The sequence below is a fragment of the Agelaius tricolor genome, unplaced genomic scaffold, assembly GCF_023055355.1.
Source record: "Agelaius tricolor isolate 1412-34295 unplaced genomic scaffold, bAgeTri1.0.p SCAF_1, whole genome shotgun sequence".
NCBI lineage: Eukaryota > Metazoa > Chordata > Aves > Passeriformes > Icteridae > Agelaius > Agelaius tricolor.
This window is the reverse complement of record NW_027269261.1, coordinates 90,354,022-90,369,411: the sequence shown is the minus strand read 5'-3', so window position 1 is coordinate 90,369,411 and position 15,390 is coordinate 90,354,022. Positions and strand designations below refer to the sequence as shown.

General features: G+C 44.4%; 1 protein-coding gene across 1 annotated transcript; it reads right to left on the bottom strand.

Moving 5' to 3' along the window:
• Positions 1-1,068: 1,068 nt before the first annotated feature.
• On the bottom strand, positions 1,069-9,001 carry BAG2 (BAG cochaperone 2). The gene is made up of 3 exons (XM_071443044.1): positions 8,641-9,001; positions 2,848-2,957; positions 1,069-1,929 (listed from the first exon to the last, which is right to left on the bottom strand). The coding sequence occupies exons 1-3, from the start codon at positions 8,802-8,804 to the stop codon at positions 1,529-1,531; spliced, it is 675 nt and encodes a 224-aa protein (XP_071299145.1). The 5' UTR covers positions 8,805-9,001; the 3' UTR covers positions 1,069-1,528.
• Positions 9,002-15,390: the final 6,389 nt, after the last annotated feature.

Here is a 15,390-nt window from a genome sequence, read left to right as displayed (position 1 = left end):
GCCATGTATTACTGTAAAGGATTTTAATACTGTTGAACAGGTTGAAGATTTTTTTCAAGTGGAATTACAGAATTAATGTCACCAACTCTTAGAAGCTTTGCACAATCTCAAAGCTGAAACTTGGACTACATTTGAAGCACCCACCTGAAGTGCCATTTCTGCAAATTAAATGCAGTGACAGTGACCTCATAGCAGCTGAGGTTTCCAAGAAGGACAGCTCTTGAGCTTTCCTGCAGAGCCCTTGAGGCCATTCAAGGCATTTAAAACCACAGGGCTCCTGACTGTTGGCTGTGCAGGAGCCTGATGTGCAGGGTCTCACCGCGGGCTGGTTCCCTCAGAGCACCCAGGTGTGACACTCCAACTGTAACACCCCAGGCACTGCCACCGAGGCAGCTGTGGTGGGTGGCAGCACTCAGACCCTTTGGGCTCCCTTCAGCTGAGCTTTAACCTGCTGCTGGCTGAGCCAGAGAGCACCCTGCTCCCCTCAGGGCACCGCCAACTTTGGATGAAGTACTGTAAGACTGGCCAGGCTGCAGGGGGTTACAAAATTCCAGGCACACCCTAAAATCTGCAACTTTTGACCCACAGCCATAGAGCTCAGTGATGATGCCCAGCAGTTCCTGTGAGTGAGAGGGTGGAAGATAAAAAACAAACCAAAAACCACTCACAGAAAAAGGTCAATAATGATGGATGTACAAAGTACCATCCTACACAAATCACAAATACAGTGTTTGCCTGGTGAGAAGTCAAAATGTTTTGCTCTGTGGCTTCAGAGATGATGCCAAAGTGGAGTAGTAGCTGATGTACAATTCCCCTCTCTAATACCTTTTAGAAAACACATCAATCTCAATGGTACAATGAGTTTCTGGGAGCAGAATGGTTCACCAGGCATGGAGGGGGGGAGGTCATTTCTAGCCTGGCTGGTGATCCCTGGGATACACGTGTTGCTTTTACCTTCCTCAGTTACAAAGTGGAGGTGGCTGTCTACCTGTAGAAAGTTCTGTGATCAGTTTATTCAAAATATTGAAAAAGTGCAAAATTATAAATGGTAATGAGTAGGACACGGTGTTGTTTATGAAAATACCATAAACAGTTTATTAATTCTTTTGATTTATTGCCATAATTTGTTTTTTGTCCCCAAAAGTCTGGTTCACACACTATGTATACAGCAGAGAAAAGCTGAAATTCTCATGAGAGGACAAAACAACTTTAGTTTAAAAAACCCAGGAGAATGGAGGAAAGGCTAGATTTTCAGTTTCTGTCAGTTCAGCAGAAGCACAATTACAATTTGCAATAGAGCAGTATCGACTCTACAGAAGAACTGATAGCATTCCTTACTGCCAAAAGAAAATGCCAATGCTACTAAAACCCATTAAATGCTTGCACCTGGCAATCAAAGATACTTTGGTGGGTGTGGATGTGTATATACGTGTGTGCTCATACAGAGAATTCTTTTCTTGGCTTCTGTGTGCTTTTTATGGGCACTTGCTCATCCTGTGGTTTGCCGGAAGTAGCCGGGGAGGATACGTTAATCCTGTTTGCTGTTGCAAGACTGCCGAACTGATGATTTCTGATGCTCCAACAATGTGATGGACTTTTCAGAATTTTCCAAGTTTCTGAGCAGAGTCTCTAGGCGCCTTTTGATTTTCTTCTGATCCTCAATGGCACATCCAATGACCACAGACTGGAATTTCTGATCGATGGGTCCCGCTGGCACGTCGGATGTGCACGCACCATAGAGTGACATGAGGCGCATTTTGGCGTCTTCCAAATCGTCGAGGAGTTTGTTGACGATCTCATCGATCATCTTGGTGGCGTGCAGCAGGGACTCCTGCTGCTGCGCGTTGCGGATGGTTTCTACGGAAACCTCCACAGTGAGGGTTCGGCCCATCAGGCGGTTCGCAGTCAAATTAAGTTCTTCTCTCTCGCCTCAATTCAAAACAAGAAAATATTCTTGGTTACGGCCAAATACTTTCCTGTGCAAATAGCATCATCAAGATATTCAAACTGCTATAACTTGGCAGTAAACAATATTTTTTTAAGTAAGTGACAATCAACAAGATTTCCAGAAGGCAGAAATGAGCTTTTTAACATTTGCCCAAGTCATACTCATTTCATAGAAGCCAGTATCTGATTTGAAATGAGGCATTAAACTCTACTAAAATTGTAAGCAATGTTTTTCCTCTGCTGACACCAATGCTTGCTGTGTCACTTTCAAGCAAAACATACAATATTATGAGGAAACACTCGGTAACAGAACTAGCTCATTAAGGACTTCTGTGCCTTTCTGAGGGAGAGATTTAGACATTCCCTGAAAGCCATAAAGAGAAAACTAGATATAATAAGAGGCCATGAAAAAAACTTTTTTTCGATTTTCTGAAAGTATAGCTGCTTTTCAAAAATATGAAATGCAGGCTCTTGAAGAGTCAATAAACCAGCAATTTAAAGCACCTAATGAAAAAAAAAGCTGTGAATCACACAACAACGACAATGACCATAATCATCAGGTTCTTGCAGGCTGTACACTTTATAGCACTCATGCCTGTCCAGTAGTCAAAATCATTTTCAACTGTATTGTCATCATCATCAATGACTCTCCCCCAGCAGAGCAATGTTAATCTTGATTTTGAAAATGTATCAGTGAACTGAGTATAGGCTTTCACATACACAGTATGAATTTAGTCAAGAAGAGATCTCATGATAATAAGTAACACTTCAACAACCTCAGCTGGCTCCAATGCTGCACCCTTCCCAGCAGCAGAGTGCTGCTCACAAAGAGCTGCTCCCTAAAAGATGGGCTGATTAGACTTTGGGTCAGTTGGAGGGTACAGGAAAGCAGCTTCTCACCTTCACTGATGTGCCTCATATCCTGGCTGTTCTGTATATTGTGGATCATTTCAAGCAGAATTTCTTTCTCTTGTTCCATGGCAGATGCTGCATCACGGAAAGCCTCTACCCTGTACATGGTTGAACCAAACAAAACCTTTAAATAATAAAATGGCTGTTCACCTATATAGCTGCAAAGAACTCTTATTTTAAACTTCAGCTTACAGTAAGTGCAGTCAGATCTTGGTTATTCATGAGACAGACTCTCTGACTTCATGACCTTCTCTATCTTCACTTTTCAAGACTCAGTATCATTTAAAAAAACCAAACGGAGGGGGAAACAGAAACAACAGCAATTCAATCAGACTTAAATTTTTTAGTTTACTGACAGTGCTGTTCGATCTTACTCTGTGGTTAATCTGGATATGCAGAGCCTGATGGTACTACAGCCCCATAGCAGAAGTCCTGTAGGCAGCTGGCAATTATTATCAGCTGCCTAACTAGGAGAGAAAGGGACCGAGTCCCCATCAGGGAACTTGGTAATGAGGGTGGCAGCTGCAGAGATGGAGGCAGCAAGGGGCCCCGGCTCCCTGTGCGACCGCCAGGCCAGCAGAACCCACAGAATCCACCTGCACAGCAACAACCAGCAGAGAACTGCAACGCGCCAAACAACGCCTGTCACAAAGGAGAACACCCTGCGAGGGAGACAAAGCTCACACACTTCTAGTAACATGACAAGGCTTTCCCCAACACAAGTGCTGTGCCTTGCCACTGGGAGAAGATGCTGGACTGCCTGCTCCCACTGTCACTGGTGCTTTCCATGGCATGATGCTCACTGTAATTCACACAGGGAGGAAGCGTCTGTGGGAGCAGCTCCTATTTCTGGGCTTGCAAGGAAGCATGAAACTCAGTCCCTCCTGAAACCAGACTCCTATTCCAGTCCCATTCCTGTGCTGAAACTCACATGTAATGCAGTGAGGACAAGGGGAAAGTCCATCAGAAACTGCTGTCCCTGTAACTACTGGGTCTTGGTAAGTGTGTGGTTCTGTGCCCACAGCCTGCTCTCCTTGTGGCATTAAGTGCAGACTCAGCTCACCATGGGCTATGTGAAAATGCCCCATGAGAAATCTGAGTCCAGTTTCTTACTTAATGTCTTATTCCCCACCACAGTTTTAAAGAGGGGGCTTCTGCATTCAGCCAAATAATGGAAAAGAACACTGAAGCACTCCAATGCAGCGCTTTACTTGACCTGATACAAAAAGGGAAATGTCCCACTCCCTTTGCTTTTCTCTGAGACTTGAGGGTAGGGGCTTGCAGAGCCACTTTCCAAGCTGGAATAGGCTACAAGAGTTGCACCAAAACCATCAACTCTGCATTCACAGGCTGCACAGAAAAGACTATCATGTGAACCTGGCTGATGGTTTGAGATGCTTGCAATGCACAGCTCAGGAGGTCTGGCTGCATCACGGGAATCCATCCATCTATCCTGAAATGTTTATGAAATCTGGCCAGAAAAGGGGAAACAAACCAAAACACTGTTAAGTCTCTTAGGTGCTCTACACTCTTCAACGTTTCTGGGAGCTGCCCTGAGACAGCGGTGGCTCATTGCTGTCTCCTGGGACAGGAACGGAGCTGCTGCTCCTTCCTCACGGGCTGGCTGAAGGCAGTAACTTCAGGAAAACAGCAGGAAGAGAAAAGAGGGTGAAAGCAGAAGAACAGGAGCATTTGAGGATATAGTCACTCTTCACATGCAGCCTGCTCATGAAATAATTCTGTTTTACAAAATATTTAACCTAACTTAGTCAATGAAAGCACAGGCTTCAGGCCTTGCCTTTAATGTTTTTTCTGAGGAGGAGTGGGAAAAGTTAATGCAATGCAAATTCATGCCAAGAGCAAATACTTATAATTATTATTTTGGACTGGTTAGTAAGAGCAATGAGGCAGGTGGAGTCATTTCATACTTCAGATGTCTCTACTTTATAATTTAGGAAGTCTAGTAATATTTTCAAAATGCCTTGCCATGCCTTTTTTTAAAAAAAAACTAGTCGCTGGAAAGTTGTAAATTAAAATTCTGAAGTGCACTTTCAATTTTGATAGTGTTTTAAAATCAGATTCTGTATATCATTGTACTGATGTAAAAAGTAAAGTTCTGCCTTCAGTAGATAGATCAGTCCATGATTTCCACAGGCTTTGCTGGGTCCTAGGAAGAATGTGGAAAAGCTGCATTGCAGGGATGTATCCTGAATTGGTACAGTTCTAAAGAGATGCCTAAAATATCACTGCTTCCTAAGGCCAGCTTGGTATGTGAGGTAGGACCTGAAAGCCAAATTGTCAGAATTAATGTTGCATACTGAAAAAAAAGAAAAACCCAGTTCACCAAGTAGAGCTTTGATTGACATTTATTTACTAAAGGTAATATAACCAAATCTTAAGAACTATTTTATTTGCAATAATTGCTACTTCAGAATTATTTTACCATTTCCTAAACTGCAATATAGAGTGCCACACAACAATGGGACAGGGTTATTTCATAACAGTGCTCTAGTGGGGAAAAAAAAAAAACAAACAAAAAAATGGAAGCCAGTCACATCAACTTCAGGAAAATAATGTGTCAGGATCACACCATGCAGTCAAGTTCTCATAACTTCTTTCCTAAAATGCATGGTTTCTTAACTTCACAGGTTTCTGTAAATCTTTCCTTTCCTTGTGTGGTGGACCCAAAGAAAACAGTTTGAAGATTTAAACCTCTAACAGAGGTGACTGATGTGGGAAGGGGTGGAAATACAATCCAAGTCTCAAAAAAACAACCAACCAAAGAATGAAAGGCAAAGAAAACAGAACACAAAATAGTCATATTTATGCCCAGTTTTCAATTATTTTGATGTAGCAGTATAGTCTTTTTTCCTCAGAGATGAAAACCTCCAATCATCTTTTTACTTGGCACAATCCAAGTATATTTGAACATCAACTAAATATTCCATCTATTACCTAATACTGGAAAAGACATTCCTTACTTCTGATTTTCCCTGTTTGTGAGCAATTAGCTGAGCAATGCCTTTTTTTGCTACATACCATTTACATGAGCAGAGCATTCCCCTGAGAAACAGGTGGACCAGGCTGTGCTTTTGTTTCCAGATGAGAAACCTGACACCCGCTTTCTTAGGACAGCTGCAATAACTCTGTCCTTTAAACTACTGACTGACTTAAACAGCCCATTATTAAAGCCCACGTGCTGGAGCTTCAGATAAGTCTTCAAAGGAACTAAGAAACATCTGAGGATGGAGCAGCTTCTTTCCTGAAATGGAGCTAATCGGGCACACTGGAGGGAGACAAAACAGGGGCTTTCACCCTGGCATCCTCAGCTCCTTCAGCTGAGTGTCCACTCCCAGCTAAGCAGTCCTGTGACCACTGAAATGAATGGTGGTGGAACATGGCTGACCCAAAGAACAAGATAAAAAGTACAAAAAATGAAGATAAAAAATACCCAGCAAGAATCTGACTTACCTCATGTATCATCACACCTAAAACCGTGTTTTTACTTAACACAACCAACAGAACACAGTGACTCATAGACAGAGCCTCTGGTCTGGCTTCCAGCTGCTCCTGAGAGATCTTGGCAGTCACACCAACACCAAGGTCCAAGCCCTTCCAAGGGGCAAACGTGCCACCTGCCCCTCGTCACCTCTGCCTCAGGCACTCCCTCCCAAACTGATTCCCCTTCACTGCTCACTTTCCATGCAGAAGAAATCCCCTCTGCAAACACCCATCAGCGAGGTACAAAAATGCCCCATTACTGGTGGAAAAGAAGCTCTCACAGTGGAAAGAAAGGGAGGAAAAGGAAGGCTGTTCAAACTGGAGTGTTTTACAGTGGCTTTAAACTGAAAGAGGGTAGGCTTAGATTAGGTATCAGGAAGAAATTCTTCACTATGAGCATGGTGAGACGCTGGAACAGGTTGCTCAGAGAGGTTGTGAACACTTGGAGGTGTTCAAGGGCAGGTTGGATGGGGCTTTGAGCCACCTGGTCTACTGAAAGGTGCCCCAGCCCATGTCAGGGGGCTGGAACTAGGTGACCTTTAAGGTCCCTCCTAACCCAAACCATTCTGTGATCCTGTGATTTCCAGAGGGATGAAACTTGCTTCAGAGTTCAGTTTACCTTAAGCAACTTGAGAACTGAGGATTGTTGAGGGTTTTAATTAAAGGCTGTAGTTCAGTTTGACAAATTTTCACTTATATTTACAAGCAACGTCTTGAGGGTCTATAGCAAAACCAAACAAGCTGGAGAAGGAGAAAGTTTGGAAATTTTTTCTCCTGTCATTTGAATAAATTTGAAATGACGCATGTTGATTAGTTGTGAATAGGAAAAAAACCATAAGAATTGAGTGACTTTTATCAAATTGGACTTTTTTTTCCTCATTACTATTCCACATTTAGAACTATGGCTGTCTGAAAGAACCACAGCAAACTGGGAAGTTTAATTGAGGGTTTAATTGCTGGCTAACCAAACTGTCTGCTTTGTTCCAGAGTCACTCAGCAAATCTAAAACACATTTTTGCATATTCTCATGCTAATTTTTGGATTATATGTTCATCATATGCCTAGACCTGGATGTAAGCAGTGAGACTTGTTTGCAGACAGTGATTTTGTTTAGTCAAATTCAGAGAAGTCTGCAAAGGACTTCAAGGAGATTTAATCAAGCTAAGTGAAAGGCTAATATAACAGCACATCGAGTCCACTCCTGAATAATGCAAAGTAATGCAGGCAGAAAGGGGAAATAAAACTCCTGCAGCCCACAGAGCTCTTTTAATTACAGGAAAGTCCTAGAAACATTCTGGGTGGTTCTGTGAAAGCTGCTGATCAATATGCAGCTGTAATGAAGGAAAGGGTGTGTTGAAACAGTACCAGAGGAGGTGAATCAGTGGCATCCTGCACATCCATCCACCTCAGAAAGGACACTATGTAATTTAGCAGAGCTGAGAGGACAGGGAAGATGATTAAAGGCAAGGTATCATCTCTCATGAGGCCAAACTGGGAAAAAAGTCAAATGGTATTATTTAGGGAACATCAAGCAGCAGAAAAAGTCACGACACGTCTTGGCACAATGATGAAATTCACATGGCATTTACAGTAACTTTGGAAAAACACACCTCAGCTGCAGAATGCAATGCTGTTCACATTTTATAGTGAAATGTTTTAATACACCTCAGAGAGGAGGTGGGCACAAACACAACAAGAACATCCACAGCTGAACCGGTAAATGCAAAGGGAGGTTTGGAAGACAAGAAGCCTCACACGCCAGCATACAGCACTGCAGCTTAAAGGCTTGCCAAAGTCTCCGAGAGCCCGAATGACACCAGGTTTTATCCTCGGATTTCCTGCACCTTCTTATAAAACACCTGCCCGCAGGTGCGGGATAGGGGCGACAGGGTGGGACGACAGACACGATGCACCGCGGGCTGGTACAGAGCCCGTCCCCATCTGCTAAAGGCTCCCCACACCCCGAAGGGTAACAAATCCGAGCAGCCCTTCTCGCTTTCTCTGAAAAACCTCTACTGTCATACATTCGTACAAGTATTCCTATTTTCGTGTATTTCCAGGCCACGCTAACTCACCTTAGAGCAACAGCTCCCATTTTTAAACTTTGCCCCCCATGGAGGAGAGCGCTTTTTCCCTCGGTCCCCTCCGAAGCCTCACACCGCCCCCCCCGCGCCCCAGCCGGGGAGGGCTCCGCGCCCGGCCTGCGGTGCGGAGCCACCGGCTCGGGGCCGGCCGCCTCCCCGGCCCCCTCCCAGCGCCCGGCCCCGGCCCCGGCCCCACCTGAGCTCCAGCTGGTCCAGGTTCTCGAGCAGGCGGCTGGAGCGGTCGGCCATGGAGGTGGAGCGGTAGAAGCGGCCCCGGAGCTGCCCGCCCGACTGCTGCTGCTGCTGCGGCTGCTGCTGCGCCCCCTCGCTGGCCTTGGCGCTGATCCTGGCCTGGGCCATCCCACCCGCCGCTGCCGCCGGCGGAACCTCGCTGCGGCCGCTCCCTCCCCGCGTCCCGCAGGCGGCGGCGGCGGCCGAATGCCGACACCTCGCTCATGGCCAAAGAAGGAGCCGCCCCACCGCCGGCCCCCGCGGCCACCCCGCCCCCGCGCCGGGCCCGCGGGCGCCGCCTCACGCAGCGCGGCGGGGCCGCCTCGCCCTGGCCGGGGGCAACACAATCACCGGACGGGCCAGGCTGGGAGCGACCACGCTGGTTCAGCTGGGCCAGCCTCCCGGCCCCTCTCGAGTGAGGGAGACTCCGCAACCTCGCTGGGCAACCTGTTCTAGTGCTCGGTCACCTCGACTGTAAAGAAGTTGTTCGTATTCAGGTGGAATTTCCTTTTCTGCGCATCAGTTTCTGCCCATTGTCTCTTGCCCTATTACTTGGCACCACGGAGAAGAGGCTGCTCCATCTTCTTGACACCCACCTTTTAGGTACGTGATCACATTGATGAGGTCCCCTCTCAGTCACCCCTCCTCGAGGCTGGACAGACCCAGCTCCCTCAGGCATTCCTGGCAAGAGAGATTCTCCAGACCCTTAGCTGAGTTACCTGCCCCAGGAGCTCCCTCTCTGCACCCAGCCCTGAGGCCGGCTGGGCCGAGTGTCCCCCGTTGTGACCGACACCACAGTGTCACCTGCCCCACGCCAGTGTCCGGCCAGCGCACACCCCGACACACGGCAGCCGTGTGTGCCTCTGCTCCTCGTGTCACATCTGGGGCACAGAGACACCCCGGGCTGTCCTGCTCCCGCCTCCACTCCTCTTTGTGACAAAAGCAACCAAACCTGGACCAGCCAAAAGCAGCCAAAAACACACTCAACTCTGGCTGTAGTTCAGCCAGAAGCTACAGGAGGAATCATGATATTTTCAATATCTGTATTAACTTTGTGTGAGATGGGCGCTACTGGTATGAGGATTTGTATTCCAGAACTGGTCTGTATGACTGGTTCATTTTCTTTCATTAAAGAAAACAAGAAACCCACAGCTACCCAAATGTTATTTTATTTAAGGCTAATTAAACAGTAAACTACAAAACTGAAAACAGCAGATAGTGCAAGAAACAGGAGGAGAAAAAATAAAGGGCTTTAAAAATCCAGAAGCTTGAAAGGAGAGAAAAATTAAACCAGAGACAACCCTTACTGCAAGCAGAACCTGAACAGAATTCCAAAAAGAAAAAATAAAAAATAGGTATGCTATTGGATATGCTACTTATAGTGCATCTTTCTCCTGCCAACTGCAAGAGACCCCTACTACTTGCAGAAAAGCAGCTGTTTCACCAGCTGTAATTGTAGGATTCTACAAAAGGCTTACTGGAAAGAAAAGTGGTTTATGTTCTCTTTTTATGCCAGAGAGAAAAGATGTATCTATTTCATGATAGCCAAGGGAGTGGATCTACGTCTGGTAATGACTTGTCCCAAGAACATATTTAATTTGCCTGTATGAAATGGCACCTTCTCTCTCACAAGCACCAGCAATTCAAGTCACACATAAGTTTTACTTGCCACTACTGTGAGTATTGAAAAAGGAATTTGCTTATCCCAAAAGATGAGGTTTGGGCAAATACCCCATGCCTCCAAAAGACCAATTTTTGGCATCCAGCTAAGAGGGATTTTGTTGCACAGGGATACTGTTTTGTATGCTTATCCTGCTGTGATTCAAAATAGCTGTTTTCTCAGGCTTGTCCATTCAGAATGATATCATGTCCCAAGTACTCTCGTTAAATTAATTGCCTGAGTTTTCTTTGTTTTAGGTGGTTGGATAAGCAAGGCTTATTGCCTGTGAGCTCATGGAAATAGCTTCATTGGAACAAATGTTCCATCCATCTCTCCACAGGCTCTCTAGAAGATAATTAAAAACCATTTCCCACCCCAAGCAGAATCCATTTGTAGCCATGACACATAGTTTGCTACCATTTATTTCCTGGGATCCTTCTATTCTTCCCATGCCAATTTATTATGCATCAATTAGATTGGGTTTAAAAAGTAGAAATCAAAGTAGCTGCACAGCTCTGAACATTTTTTTCCTCCACAGGTAAACAGGGGTTTAATTCCACAAGTTACAACAGGTGGATCAGAGGCGCAGAACAGCTCTAAGTGTCCAAATGTATCACACTTGACTTAACCTCTTTAACAGCAAAAGGACACTTTACATGGGAAGGAAGAATAGCAAAACTGTGAAAACAAAATGCAAATTTAAAAGCAAAAATGGTCTTCCAGGACAAGTCTTGAAATTATTGCCTATAAAAACTGGGATATTTCCCTTTCAGAGACTTGGAAGAACCTTGAAAACTGCTTTTCCTGCTCTCTAGAGTAGATTGCCCCCACCCCTCTATTTTTGCTGAGGTATGTAAAGGGACAATTGGCATCACTTTTCCAAAATAATAACTGGTTGGTCTAGAAAGATTGGGGTCCACCTCTGCAGGAAGGAAACTGATTCACAGCTGAGTTGGGGGAATTTTGAGGACACAAAGGCAGGAATTGGGTCCTTCAGGGAGGCAAGAAGGAGGAAGGGCCCCTGCACATGAAACAAAGCACATATTTCATTCTCCTCCTTGCCATAAGTGGTGAAGCATGATCAGGACTGCTGGTGATGCCATGCTAACATCCCTGTCTTCTCCCATGTCCCCACATCTGTGGTCATGTGAAGGACTGCACAGCCCTGCTCTGGCTATAGGCACCAGCAAAAACATGAGGAGAGGGTGTGTGTCCCATTGTTCCTGCATTCCCATCACAGCAGTGAAAACATGGGCCGTCTCTTGTTTAAACTACAGCGTTGTAAAAATGGGTGCTGATTGCAAAACAGCAATGAACAGGAGTCTCATTCACACGCACAAAATCCCTTGAGACAGCAGAAAGAGCAACTTTCCCAGGTCTCAGACATCTGAAGTACCCGTACAAGTCCCAGAGCCAGGGAGATGACCTACACCAAAAGCACTGCAAATTGTAACACTACTAAATAGCACCTTAATTCCAGCTTTGCCTTATTTCAAACCCTGATATATACCTTGTCACATACCCTAACACGTGAGCTTTCATGGAACAGGATCAAAGAGAAAGTCCACACCCAAGAAATGCCATGCTGGATTATTTTCCTGCCTTCACCTACAGGAACTTAGTATTTTCAAGCTGAAACGTGGGAAATTTAGGGTAGTTATTAGGAAGAAATTATCTTCTGTGAGGGTGATGAGGGCACTGGAACAGATTGTCCAGAGAAGCTGTGGATAATTCATCCCTGAAAATGTGCAAGGCCAGGTTGGATGGGACTCTGACCAACCTGGTCTAGTGGGAGGTGTTCCTCTCCACAGCAGGCTGGAACCAGATGATTTTGAGGCTTCTTCCAACCCAAACCATTCGGTGGTTAAGAACCTTCCCTGTGGACAGGTCTTCTGCAAACACAACAGTTCCCAGACATGGCTGAAGGATGCATCCATGGCTCAGGCCAGCCAACCAAAACCAGCCTGCAGTCTCCCCAGCACCGCAACAATAACAGTAAAGATGGGCCAACCTGACTTTTCAGGGTATGTTTTCAATCAAAATACATGTCTGCTATCACAGTAGGCTGCCCCCTCACTTCACACCTGCTGAACCTGTGCTGCTGTGTCTTTTCTGCTGTTCTTACTGATGCTAATTAAAACTAGCCCTGGGTTTGCCTCTACACGCTGCAGTTGTTTTACTGTGTGGGCAAGCCCCGAGGTCCCAGGCCTGTTAGAAGTGTGAATGAAGCCCTCTGTCTCAGGAGCAATCTGAGAGCTGCTGTGACCATTTTGGGGCATGCAGCCGTTCATTCTCACTGGAGCAAAGCTGACAATTAAATGAGCCAGTGCATTCTGTACAGCTGAAGATGCTTGGTCGATTGACAGTGGAGCTCTGAGCAAAAAACCAAAGGGAAGGACTACCAGAAATTAGGGTATTGCAGTCAGTGAAAGCCAATTTGCACAGATTTACAAAGGGAACTTTATAATAAATTTCCATGCACGCAGAGCTTTGCTGTTCAAGTACATACTTGGCATGTTCTTGCCATTTGCCATAAATTTTCTGACTTGCTTACATTCACTTTTAGAATTATCTCAGGCCATATTATTTGACCCATATTGTTACTACTGAGCACCAAATCACTTGAACTAAGAATTTCTACAGGAAACTTGAAGGGGTTTAGAAGTGCTAAAGAAAAATGCAGATGCAGACTTTCATAAAGCTGCTTAGCTGGAAAGAATTGCAAGAAAGTACATTTGTGCTAATGTAAGCCAATTTTTCTGAATTTTGAATTTTGAAACAATTCATCATTCATCCTCCTCACCTCCTTCCAATTTACAGCAGTCTCTGTAAACATAGCCAGGACAGTGCAAGCAGAGGATGGAACACTTTCCTTTTAAGAAAGACGATGGCGTAACTTCATACCTCTATCAACTTCACTATATTTGGTAAAGATTTCATAAAGGTTTGCATTCCATGACCACTACAGGAGCAGTGGTGGTCATTTCTGTATTCCTTGAAGACCTACAAAAATTAACCCACCACCCAAAACATATATAGAAGGCAAGTATCTTAGAGTCGGCTAATGTCTCTCTTTTTAATATTATTAAATAACAGAAGCAACCAGGCAGATATAACACTTCAGTGCTCCAGTGACTTTAGTAACAGTTGTACTGGCTTATTTGGCATCTCACCTTGTCTCTGAATATGACCAAAGAGGGATTTTGCTTTGTGAGAATGTGGCACACAAAGTACCAAAGAATTAAGAGCCTTATCTCTTAAGTTGTCACAGTTTCAGTTTTACAAAACTTAACACATGCACCATACAGAAATTAAAAGCACTGAAATGAACAGCTGGTGGTAGTCAGGTAGAGATTAGACTTTTTCCTTATTAAAGATAAATGTGGAGAAGCACAACTGAATTACTTTAGGCTAATGAAGGATGAACTCCAACATCACCACAAAAGTAAATGCTCTTGAAAAGGGCAGACAAATGATTTCTAGTACAAATGTACTGGGCAAGCCCTCTTAACAGACAGGTTGTGCTTGTAAACACAGGCAGATTTCTCAGCATATGAAGGACAAACCTCAAAAATTTCAGCCAGTTAAACAAGACTCACCAGACAAAACCATTGAATTCTGAAACACATTTACAAGACAACTTTTCTAGCTGAAGGTGTTCAACCACAAGATGCTGGTGAGTAACAAGTCACATGTCTGTACATGCAGTGTTTTAAGAATCTGATTTTCTCTGTTCTTCTGGAAACAGAAGTATCACAAGCCTGTGATGGCAGAAAATTTCACAAAGAAAAATCTGAGTTAAAAGAGAACCTCAAAGGGACCAAAATTGTCTTCAAAATGAGGCCAAATTTCAAGATGTTGCTAATTCTGAAGACTACTGCTATAAAAATAACAGAGAAACTAGAGCTCTGTTTAGTTGTTTTATAAAAGCCAAGGCAGCGATGGTTGAGAATTGCCATTTGTTTTGGTAAGCAGATGACAAGGCCAATATAATGTGTTTAATAAGTGGAGCTTCAAGTATACGGAATGTGTGTGCACACAGGACTTTTTTTTTTTTTAATGCAACCAATTAAGTCATGGCCCATCAGGTACAAGCAAATTTAAATTTATGACAGAATAAAATGTTATGAAAAAAAAGTACATAATCAAATTCTAACATAGCAGAATCTGGAGAAGACGATCTATCCAGGTTTTAAACACTGTTGAGCCAAAGAACTTTGTCAGACTGAAACATTTTTTCATGTGAAAGGAATTGGAAACTTCAGGATCTATATGGGAAAAAACCTGCCCAAAAACTTCTATAGCTTAGACAGAGATGCTTTTGAGGATAAAAATTGTTTTCTGTTTCATTCCGCCCTTTAACAGAAGCACTAGGAAAAAGGGTGGGAAAAATTCTGGAACTGATTGAAGCTAAACACAGTAGTAAATTAAATAGCTAAAGACAACTCAAAATCTCCCAAAATAGGGTTCCCTCAGCAGCAGTATGAACTACACACCTGAGTTTTATCAGGAGTACAATTAATCCAAGACTGGCAGTAGGAAAGAAGCAATAGACACAAGGGAAAACTTTAGCACTGTGTGTTTTATACAGGTTTTGTCGTAAAGTTGGTTATTTTTTATAAGTTGAGATAATGGTTTGACCCTCGGTTCCCCCCATGTTCCTCCCTCACAATGGTTTGTCCCTGAGTCGTTTGTCCCTTGTTTTCCCGCCAGTGACCCGTCTGTCAAGGTAACCGATCCCCTAGTCCTTCCCTTTATGTCCTTATAAGTTTATCTCCTCCCTCCTGGTGCTGCCCAGTTTCCCTGTCCATCATTGTAACCACCCCCCCCCCCCTTTGTTTCGAGAAACTTCTATGTCAGTTATCCCTTATTTAAGATATGATTTGCCTCCTGAGCCTTTTCCCTCCCCTATGCAATCTTTATTGGCTCAGTTGTGTCCCTCGCTCCTCTCCTGGGCTTCGTAGATTGGTTCCCTCGTGTCTCCTCCTGTCACGCCCATCCCCTTTATCGGTGCCTCCCCGAGGGGTTCTCTGACCCCGTCACTGGTACCGCCTG